The 12,072-nt window shown below is 41.7% G+C and overlaps 1 protein-coding gene across 1 annotated transcript in view; it reads right to left on the reverse strand.

The window, feature by feature from the left end:
• Positions 1 to 12,072, reverse strand: part of DLGAP2 (DLG associated protein 2) — a 365,730-nt gene that overhangs the window by 67,018 nt on the left and 286,640 nt on the right. The window contains exons 6-7 of the mRNA XM_060272460.2: positions 9,684 to 9,895; positions 1,039 to 1,186 (exon numbers count right to left, since the gene is read on the reverse strand). Coding sequence (XP_060128443.1) covers positions 1,039 to 1,186; positions 9,684 to 9,895 — 360 coding nt within the window. The remainder of the gene's footprint in view (positions 1 to 1,038; positions 1,187 to 9,683; positions 9,896 to 12,072) is intronic.

Raw genomic sequence — 12,072 nt, forward strand, 5'->3', positions numbered from 1 at the left:
TCCTGGAATGTCTATGCCTGCTGTCAGCTAGCCTCAATTTTGTCCTGGTTCTCTTGCTGTATAGGAGCTGTAGGGGCCTGCCACAAGGCAATCAGAACATTTCGCAGCTGTTCTTAGCCTTTTTCAAGCCGTGAATCTCTGAGATGACAATCCATGCATGCTAACCGGCCATCTGATTTCCCCTTAGAACTGAATCATAATCAGCAGAAGATTATGAGGCATAGGAAGGCTCATTGAATGAAATAGACCAAGAAGTCCTTGCTCCAATTTACATGACTTTTCTGCATTTCTTATCCTAGAATGTGGGGGGTGTTCAGACATTCAAAAGCAAGAAGCACACAGATTAACACTCATTAGCTTTATATGCCAAAGGTTCACCCTATACAACACACGCAGCTTCCCCCCTAAAAAAATTCAGTGTCACAAAAAGGCAGCTAACTGTTATTCTACTTCCTCCTATCTCACACTCTCAAAAAGGTATATACTCATTCACCATGGAGTGGCCAATTTGTGCTCCTTGGTGAGTAACTCCTGCATTTGCAAACAATTGTCTACCACTTTCATACTGCATGTACTGGTTTGTACATAATACTAAACCAAACCATGGTTTAGCATGTGAATACATGAGTATGTGTGCCCCCAGAGAGGAGACCATAGCCACTTTGCCTCTCCTTCAGTCCTGCTGTTGCACTGTTGTTTCGTCGTGTTGTCTGAACTCAGGCTACTGGTGTGTCTCGCTCCAGACAAACCACCTGTTGTTACTATATGTTTTAAGTTCATATACAGAACATTTCAACCGCACACCTTAGAACCAGGTATTGCTGAACTACACCTGTCCCTCCCATTGGTCATGCTTGCTGGGGCTGAAATGAACTTAGTTTAAGCCATTTGGAACTGGACATGATTTCAATTCTCTGGCATGGAACTGCTGATAAAACTGCTTAACAGCTGGTAGCTAGCTTGGGTGGTATGATAAACCCCTGTTGCTGATGTTGCTTAGAAAATCAGGCTGAAAATAAAATAAAAAATGTTTCCAACCTGGCTGATGCAGCTGGCCTGACTGAGCGTGCTCACTGCTCTCATATAGCTCTGATTCCTTGATCGGAACTTGGGGGAATTGTAGTTTGCTGACGGATCCAAGTTGTGTCCAACAGGCACATCACTTGCTGCTTGCAGGTAGCTCTGACTATTAAGGAAAGATAGAGAGGGAAACAAAGGATGAAAAACTAAGGTTAGAAAGAAGAGAGGGGAGTGGAAAGAACACCCTGCGATATAGGAGGCCACTGCCCATTCCCCCAGAAGCTTCCCCCTAGGGTTCCATCGACGTTAGGGGAACACCACAAAAAAAGTGGCCTCTGGTTTCTTATTCCTACTACAGGAACAGGCCCTGGCCCAGGCGGAAAGGCCTCAGCTGCACACATCTGCTCTTAACAGGCCCAGTCTCCTATATGGAGAAGAGCTTGGACTAGATTTAGGCTCTCCTCCTCCTAAGCATACGGTTGGCTCTGTCAGCACTTAAGAGCTCTAATTGCCTGGTCCAAGTGGGAAGTGCTCAAGATGAGTCCCTGGATTTTGCCGTCATTACTGCAGCCTCTAACTGCATGTATGACACTTGGGAGATTTGAAGCACTCATATCGACCAGGCTCCTTTCAAACTCGCTGGCATCCCACTTCGGGGTGTACTTGAGGCTAGTGCTGAGTGCTTCTCAAGCCATTCCCAATGCTTACAACCAACCCCATGAACATCTCACTTCACATTATGTTGGCGCTAAATAAATTAAACAGTTAAGTGAACAATGATTGTTACAGCAACCTATATATCCATTTGTTATGCCACAGTGGTTCCCTCTCCCCCCCCCCCCCGCTCGCCATTTCCTATACTATTAAAGTTTCTCCCAGCAATGCTATCTGCAAGCCATTACCCCCCTGCTTCATTTTTTGCAATGTGGATCCTTTTCTCTCTCCGTTGTGTAATACTTTGCATTAGAATCTGTTCAACATTTCTTTTTCTTTTTCCAGCAAGGCTCTCTAGTATGCTGAGCTCATTTTTTAATTTGTAGCCTATCATATAAATCATTCACAATGCTTCCCCCGAGATGTGTGCTGCCCACTTCTTCTTCCAAGTCATTAATGAAGATGTTAAACAGCATCAGACCCGGGGCTGATCCTTGTGCATCCCCAAAGGACATCTCATTGCAAACTAATCTAAACTGCATGCATATATTAAGTGAGATATATATGGTATCAGGTGAACTTTTAAAAGTTTGGCATTGACTTGTCATTGGTGGCAATGTAGCCACTCAGTTTAATTAATAAACTTCTTTAGTGTCCTGCTGCATAGCATGTGGTGAATGATTTACTTACACTTTAAAACTGCAAATTGTTCCTTACTAAACTAAAATATTGCCTACGGACCTTCCTCATTCAGATGTAAACATTTACGATAATACAGATATGAATGCTGAAGTCCTAGACATACTTAGTAATAACAACCACTGAACATAGCACATCTACTTTCCAAGTATAAATGCTTAGGATTAAGATGGCACATAATCACATTGATGGTAAAAGACCAATCAAAGAAAAGACATTCCATTTGGGGGAAACATTTAGCCAATGAGAAACCATAATCCACATTTAAATTCCACAATGGTCAAAGGGAGAACTTTCCTTCCAGTGACTAAAATTGCCAAACTTGTATAGGATTGTCCCCACACAATTGAAATGACAAAATACAGCGGGTCTGGAATTTCTACCACATTACTGAATACTTGGTTTTTAGCTACGGTACTGTAAGGGGGGGGAGGCCTTAATTTTGCTCGAGCAATGCAAAAGAGTCTTTCAAAATGCATCACAAAAATTGTTGCATTTCAGAAATGGTTAGTAAATAGTGATGAGCATATGGGAAAGTGGAAACCAGGTTAACAAGACTCACTAAATAACTAGCGCAACTAAAAACTGTTATCTGCTTTAGCCTCAATTCAAATTCTTAAAGTGAGAAAATGACACCAAGTGCTTTTTATTTTATCCTAACATTCCCCTGATTCCATTTGCGACTTCAGCAAATGCTGCCTTGTAAGCGTATGAACAGTATCTCCAACGTTCAGCCCAAATGGAGTCTGTCCTTAAGGCCACTTTTAGAACATGCCATGCCTTTGCAGCTTTATCCAGTTGATGCAGAAGCAATAACAAATAGCATTATACTTGCACAGTTACTTCTGCTTCAAAGGGGGACAAAGGAGACCAAATGGAGGTAAAGCAGGTGAATTCCAATGAACATAATACGGTTGAGAAAATTGGCAAGCTCATATCCCAAAGAGGCATATTACAAAAGGAACTGTGAATACCTCTAAAAACACAATTTCCCGTGAACAAAGCTTCCATTGCCTGCACTAAAAACATATCACATGCTCACTCTGTAAAGCTGAAGGCTTCAATTGTTTTATCAACACATAATTTCTTAACTGAGGTTGCATCGGATTATATTCATTTTTTTGCGCTGCATAACTAATTGCTTCCGCTGAACTCAGCAAGAACTGCTTGTGTGAAGGCGGAACACAAGAAATGAGCACAACTCTGGCCCATTCTTAACTCCATCACAGCATGCTGGAACTATCCGTTACTATAAATTCTCTGAATCAGATTAAATTTATTCAGTTTACCCACAAAAATGGCTCAGCATTATTAAGGTCAGTTCTAATAACGCTCTCATCATACTAATTGTTTTGGTAGCTCAGGTAAATCTTCAATTCTACAGGAGTCTTGTTTGGACAACCAATAAACTTTCTAGCATAGTTTAGCAAAATTTGTCATTTAAAGCACTTTGTACAGTGATAGCTGGAATCTGGAAAGTTTCTATAGATGCCGGAATATAAACCACATGTTTATTTATTGGGGCATTTATTTCTTACCATTAAAAAAACAAGGTGGTTTTCGTATGTGTGTGTGAATGTGTGTGTGAATGTGTGTGTGTGTGCGCGCGCGCACACACACACACACACACACACACAGTAAATATTAAAAATGAACCTAAGAATAAAAATAATTGTTGCCTACCAAAATTCTAGAGTAGACTGGTGAACTTGGAGCAGAATCTGCAATCTGGTTAGGACTTCAAAATGATATTGGGATTTCAGCCCACATTTGAATCAAAGCAGAATTCTGCACCATCCCTTTTGCTATGACGATGTTGTCTAATATATTGGAGCGAATGGTTCACCAACCTCAGTTGCCCTTAGCAAGCCTCCACTTGCCTGCATTCTTGCCTAGAACTCTGCCTATCATTGGCTGTGGCAACCCCTACAGTTGGCCTCCCTGCCTTCTGGCCTACCAGCCCCAAGGAGCATCAGCGATCGCTGAGTTGAAGGTGATGATTACCAGTTTCAGAACATAAATGCCATTCGTGTACCACACCAACCAGAAGGAAACACGAACAGAATGCACACTTGCCTGCTTATTCCTCAAGGTTAGTATCCAAAGACAGACTTAATTATCAGTGGATTCCTCTTCGAAGGAAAAGAACCCATATTGCTTAGAAAATTCTTTTCACCTCCTATTGCTCCCACCAGTCATATAAGTATCAAAGTGAGTGCTTGCTGAGATGGATAATTGATCAAAACTCTAAAACCACAGATTTTGAACTAAGGCACTCAAATTCTCTTTAGCTTTATTTTCTTATTATCATGCCCTTCAGATCAACAAAGTTTGAGGGCGGAACACTTACTTGAACTATATTTTATTGCAACATATAATTTTTAAAAAAGCAACTAAAACATTGATTGTTGTGAAACCAAGATTTAATAAATAAGAATTTATCAAAGGTTTGTTTTGATTTAATACAACAATGAAGTGTCCCATCTTAAGAGCAAAGTAAGGAGAGGTTTGTCACTTTCCAGTTTTTGTACTTCGGTTTCTTCTTCTTTATCTTGCCTAGAAGCCTTTTCAGTCCTTACTCGGTACATGAATGAGACCCTCAATATTAGAGGTGGCCTTAGCTTTACAGAAGAAGGTGCTATTTTAAGTATGAAGGCCCCAAGCTGTTTAGGGCTAGGGATGTAATTTTCCAAAATTTAGATGTCAAGCTTACCCACATGGATTTCCCCTGCCCAATAATCATCTCATTGAGGACTTGGTTCCCGCACCCTAGTCCCACTAAAAATCTGAACAATTATTGCCGATTATATGCACATGCACTCCAGGTTTCCTAAAGAAACCATAAATGAATACATAAAACAATGCATATAACGGTATAAAAATATATGTGTGTTAATAGACATAAAATTATGCTGCAGAAATAGAGTATGGCATGAGGTTTCATTCTTTTGCAGTACAGTCACACCTCGGTTTAAGTACGCTTCGGTTTGAGTACTTTCAGTTTAAGTACTCCGCGGACCCGTCTGGAACGGATTAATCCACTTTCCATTACTTTCAATGGGAAAGTTCGCTTCAGGTTAAGTACAGACTTCCAGAACCACTTACACTCATACTTCGGGTTAAGTACGCTTCAGGTTGAGTACTCTGCGGACCTGTCTGGAACGGATTAATCCACTTTCCATTACTTTCAATGGGAAAGTTTGCTTCAGGTTAAGTACGCTTCAGGTTAAGTACAGACTTCCGGAACCAATTGTGTACTTAAACCGAGGTACCACTGTATTATAAATATAATTTTACATAAAATGTGGGCTTTGAAAGAAGCTGACAATGCATGAGAAGCGGGTGCTCAGGTAAAAGAGGTAGTCTGATGCGAGTGAAGTTTAATTGAGTCAAAACCTCCAAATTCTATGTATAACTTATTTAGAGTATCATAACCTGTACAGTACTTTGAATTGCACCCAAACAACTGGGGAGCAGATGTCGACACTGGAGAGCTGCTGTAATATACTCCCAGCTAAAGGTACTTCCCATGAGGAGAGAAGGTGCTGTGTTATCCTGCTCCTGAAGCTTCTGAACCATCATCAAGGGCAGAGGATGGTACACTAGAATAGCCTCGAGAAAACGAAGCGTTCCAGGTAAGTTAAGACAGAAAGGTCCACCGTCTGCTCACCAGATGCAATTGGCAAAACCGACTCCTAGCTACTACTCCTAGCTGCCAAGCTTTCCCTTTTCTCACGAGGAAGCCTATTCAGCATAAGGGAATTTCCCTTTAAAAAAGGGAGAACTTGGCAGCTATGCTACTACTGCAGCTCTAACTTGTGTTCCCAAGCCTAAACCTACATGCCCAGAACAGGCTGGTGCTCAGATAATGAGCCCCATAATGACAGCTGCCCCCTCCCCACTGTTTTCTGCTGCTGTTATTGAATACAGGGTTGTTTCGTTGGAAATCATATCATCATAGAGTTGGTTTTATTAGATTATTTGAATTGCATTTTACTGTGGTTGCTTTAATACTGTTACCTGCCCTGGAATCTATATGAAGGATGGGTTATGAACAGAAGAAAGTAAATAAATATAAACAAACTATCGTAAGATGAATTCAAAAAGATTTGAATATATTCTATATAACAGGGGTCAGAAAATATACATATAATCCATATAAGGGAGTGAGGCACAGAGAAATCAGGAGTAATGAAAGCAACTCCATACAGTATTTCATTTATAAGTACCTGCAATTCAAGGTAATTTATACACAGCCTAAACTGTGGCTAATCATGCAACTATCGCTTTTGGTCTGACTAGATGAGATCAGGCTTTGTGCCAAATTAAATGAAAGTGTTTTGTACCCAGGAAGGCAGCTTCATGTTTTCCTCTTTTATAAAAAAAGCAAACTGGGTAATAGAAAATTAAGTTAATAAAATGAGATTGCTGTAGGAGAAGAGCAGTTTGCCCCCCCCCCCTCACGTCATCCTATGAACCTAATCACTGAACCATGGTAGACCTTTTTCTTTTAATTTTTCTCCTTCAAAAACATTTAACATTCTTCATGTTATAATGTTATCCTTACAGAAGCAAACACTCAAGAAAGATTCTATTAGGATAAAACACAGGGCTGGTAATTGTGAAAATTAATTTAGGAAGAATTAGCTTTTCTTTTGCATCAAATGACACATCAAGCAATCAACATAATCTATATTGTATTTTGTGTATTATTGCAGTATACAGATTGTCATTAACACAACTACATGTGTTAGTTTATTCAATAATTCTATTTAAAAGCCTTTGCCTTATTCATTCTGCATACAGGCCTTATGTTGTGAATCCCTAAATGCTGCTCTCTTTCAGATAAACAGAGGAGAAGTTGCTCTTCTTAAATTCTAGAAGGCAATTTCTTTCCAGCCGTAACCATTTACCAATGAACTCTACCTCTGACATGGGCTGGTATTTATTTATTTCAGTCAATAACCAGTTGAGAAGGAGGAAAGAAAACAAAACACATAAAACACAGTATGATACATTAAGTACAGTATGAAATATAGAATGGTCTTTATCTCCAATGTGAATGATGATCCCAGCACTGCAACCTCAGATGCTATTCTGAAAAGACATTCTAGCGCAGGCATCCCCAAACTTTGGACCTCCAGATTTTTCGGACTACAATTCCCATCTTCCCCGGCCACTGGTCCTGTTAGCTAGGGATCATGGGAGTTGTAGGCCAAAACATCTGGAGGGCCGCAGTTTGGGGGTGCCTGTTCTCACGTATAAAGCCCATGTGATGTATCATTCGTGCTTAGCAATCTCTCCTTTTCTTGACTATTATTTTGGACTTTTGCAATAATTATAAACTTTATTAAGGGCTGGATTCAACCATATATTCCTGAGAGCAGGAACAAGCACAAGTCCTGTTGGCAAAACAGGACTTTTCTCCCTTTCATCCCATTGCTACCCCCAATTAGGTTCCAGAAGGTCAGAAGAACACCCAGAACTACACATATGGGGGAAGGAAAAGGGAGATTGTTTTGTTGGGTGAGTGCTTGCTTTGATGGTTGTATTAGCGTGGCTTTGAATTCCACCGTATATAAAGTATCAGGTGGAATCTCAGTGATGTAAGTCTCCAAATGAAACTTAGAGAAAGATATTAGTTCACTTTCTTTCTGAGGACAGCTATTCATAAAGGGCACAATTTGCCTTTTCCAAGCAACCAAACCAAACAAAAAACCCTCTTCTGTCACTAACATTTAGTTCATTTGATATGACCATCTGAAAGAAAAAGAAACACTAGGCCCTGAAACTGAAATAAAAACGGTTGTGTCATTAGCTTCTCAACATCCTGGCCTCCTACACAATAACCTTTCTGTTGGTATAATAGGGATTTTTAAAGTGCTGTGGAATTGGGCAGAAATATAGCACAGGACAAATACTTTGAAAGGTGGAAATCAAGTTACTCTTTATTGCGTTCCCTGGGCTTCAGGATAAGTAAGATGGTATGATGTACCGGTACATCTTGCAGGACTATGGATAGCTGACTGCATCCAAGGAACTTGCCCCAACAAATACCAAACTCCAAACAATTCCTAATAACTTTCTGTACCTTGATTACTCTTCCTTGATTCCATGCCCATGAATGTGAATTCAAGATTTTTAAAACAGACAGCCATCAGGCCTAAAGCTTATCATCTTTCAGGGCTTCAGGTTCCAGGCTGCTAGCCACAGGCTTGAGCTCAAAGACTGAATCTCCACTCCTGGGGAATCTCCTCTGGTGGGGATGAGGAAAAGATGGGCTCAGCCAGCTCCCCTCCCTCTGTATCTGAGAACAGACTGTTGCTTGAGAATGCAGAGGTTCTGGGCACACTTAAACTGTTTTGCTACACCCCCCTCTTTTTCAATTAGTCTATCCCCTGCATGCAAAGACAGGCTCCAGTGGATTGAGCGAACAAGACCAATAGTGGGTCCAATGGTGAAGAAGGCAATTTCCAGGAAGGTAGCCCATCTAGAAAAACGAAAACTCTGATCCTAAACCTCTGCTGCCTTGCAGGGGACATCTTCAGGAGAAGAAAAAGCTAATCCAGAGTACCTAAAATGGTTGGATGGCACCTTGTAAGCCTATATTCTGTCAACACTTGCACCAAAGATATTGTTCTGCCTTCCTTTGGATCACATCAGTGAGGCCGAGTAGGGGGTCTTGTTGTCTGGGCAGCCTATGACCTCCATATATAATGCCCAGGATTGAGCCCTAGAGAAGTCACACTTATGTGTTGCCCTGGGATCTGGTTCACAAACAATTTATAGATACTGAAACAGGAAGAGCTGATGATAGGAAAGTTGAAGCGATCCCATACAGCTCAATGCTAAATATGTAAATGAAAAATTAACTTCCTGTGGGCTTGCCCCCTCCCCATCATATCTTGTTCTCCCTAGCTTGAAAAATTAATTTGTATATACAGTATTCATATGTTCTTCAGGATATACTTAATGGATGCACAATAAGGCTACTCTGTTTTTCCACTTTACTGAAAATGCCATTGTCTTTCCAATTAGTGTCAGTTTTTATTTCACAGCACATAGATCTTTTCTGTTAGAAATATAGTAAACTATAAAAGATGTTTGCTATTTATTATAGGGCACAGGAATTGGTTTTTCTTCCCCTGCTAGCAATAGAACCATCCACTTAAATGGGAAAAGTCAGAATAAGTACAGCTAACATTTTCTTTCAGTTGTGGCAGAATATGAAGAAACTGCAGAAGGAAATGTAGTTTGAGCTAGTGAAACTCACATTAATGAAATGTAGGAAAAAGCTTTGAGAGGCTTACTTTTGGTGGTCTCCAAGAGCTCTTTGTCCGATAGATTTTAACAATGACTCCGGGTGGACTGCTACCTTTGGTGATGTTTTGGGGCTAGTGTCGGAATCTCCACTCTCCTCATCTCCCATGGCTTTAATATAACTTCCACTTCTCATCCTTCTGCAGGGAATCTCATCATCTTTACCACCAGCAGGGTACCCTCCCCATTCATCTTGAGGCACCTGGTACAGTATATTACAACAAGCACAAAAGAGAAATAAATCTCATCTTGCCACGGAACCCTTTTAAGAACAAACATTTATTATGAAGAAGGAATAAGCACCTGTCATTACATAAAAGAGAGAGTTTAATCGGGCCGTTAAGGTATGAGGCCATTACCATTCTGTTGCATTTGACGTGAGGTGAATGCAGACAAGAAGAATTTAACAAGGGGCAACCTATGCCGCAGTAGCACAGAATGGGGAGACTCTACCAGCCCCTGTCTCCCCCCCCCCCAATGTCACAAAATATGCAGATGTGTCATAAAGTTCTCCTCGTTACATCAACTTGCTGTGACAACTTGCTCTGGCCATTGTCAACCGTGTTAAGTTTTTTATTTGGTAAATAGGGTAGCCATAAGTCCGGATTATCCCGGCCATGTCCGGGATTCAGCCATTGGGAATTGTGTTCAGGCGGGAGTCCCTTTAATGTTCGGGAAAATCCGGACATATGGCAACTCATATCAGAAGTGGTGATTTCTGGGAGGGGGGGGGGAAGCTCAACAACTTTTCAGTCCAAATTTTCACTTTCTGAAATATGGCATAACACAAATGGAATCGTAGGAAAGAAAGACAGTTTGCTTACATCTTAGCTTCCCCCCCCCCTAGAGTTTTGTGTGGAATCAATTAAGATGAAGGGCAGGGCAAAGAAGGGATTGTTTATCATCTCTTAACCCCCCTTCTCTCCATCACTTTCTTCTTTGCCCTGAACCAACTAAGGAGATACACTTGAACAGAAGCAGTCTTCCATGCAGGTAGCACTTCTTGGACTGTGCACATGAAACAGATACACACCCAAGAGTAGATAATACCTGGGGCGGAGGAATGGGGGTGGTCGGGGCGGTCCGCCCTGGGTGGGGGTGACATTCAGTGCACTGCCCGCCTGCGACTCCCGAGCCTACCCCGAGCCGTCGGGGGAAGGGGCAGAGCTCTGCGGCCTTGTCAGAGACCTTCCCCCCTTCCCCCTTCATTTTGACATCTCGGGGGAGGCTTGGGAGTTGCGGGCAGGTGGCGTGCTGTTGCTTCCCATTCCCCTGGCGGGGGGAGCTTCCCTCGAGCTGTCAAAAGGAAGAGGGAAGGGAGGAAGGTTGCTGGCAAAGGAAGCAGCCCAGTCTGCCCAGGAAGCAGCCCCCCATGGTTGGCTCGCTCCTACCCCCTGGGCATCTTGCCCCCAGGGGTGCTTGCCCCACCCCATGCCCCCACCCCCAGGTACTGGAGCAGCTAGCTCCACCTCTGATAGTACCCACCAGCCTTGCATTACTTTCAATAAGATATGCATCCAGATGTTTCTGGATACTTTGAAGGTGTCACACATGAAGCCCTCCTTGGGCTAAAAGGAACAACAGAACCTGACTGATACCTTATCCATTCTGGGTAAAAGTCCTGACCCTGATCAATGGTTGCAGTTACTAGGCAAAAAAAAGGTGCATGTCTGTCCCACTTGTACACGGAGAGCATTGGAACCAAGTCACTTAATTTTAGTCGAGGCAGGATAGGTTTTGTGTTATGGGTAGTTATAGAAATACAGAAAATAAGTTAGCTTCTTGAAACAGAGTTGCTGGTGGTCTGAAATCTTCTCCCAAAGGCCACAATTCCCAAAAGGCTAGGACACCATGAATAATGAATTTTCTTAATAAGGGAAGATATATTCACGCTACCTAGGAATATATTTTGCTGCAAAAAAGTATCAATTCTAAAACTGCCCCATAGAGAGTTTAAGACTTTTATGTGTCATTTTTTAAATACCTGCCTGATTAGTAGAATCTCAATTAATTCACCTGCATAATCTTTGGAATCGGTGGCTGTCATCTCAGTTTCCAACTTAGTACCAAGGAGAACATGAGTGTGATGTTAGCTATCAAGCAGTTATGACTTCCTAATTACACGGGGGTCATATAATTCAAAGGACTGTCACAGAATTCAGAATGAACTAAGGTCAAGGCAAGATTGGAAATGGCACTGTGGTGCATCTAGACCTGCATTTGCACACATCCAGTGCTCATTATAGATATACATACATGATTCTTTACATAAATGGTTCTTTATCATCCTAGGTTTTTATTATTTGACCCTAATCAGGGGCAAGCAACTATTTTGTACCTGTGGGCTACATGAGGCAGTAGATGGCTGTTGGCCACATG

Source organism: Zootoca vivipara, chromosome 3, assembly GCF_965207765.1.
Source record: "Zootoca vivipara chromosome 3, rZooViv2.hap1.1, whole genome shotgun sequence".
Taxonomy (NCBI): domain Eukaryota; kingdom Metazoa; phylum Chordata; class Lepidosauria; order Squamata; family Lacertidae; genus Zootoca; species Zootoca vivipara.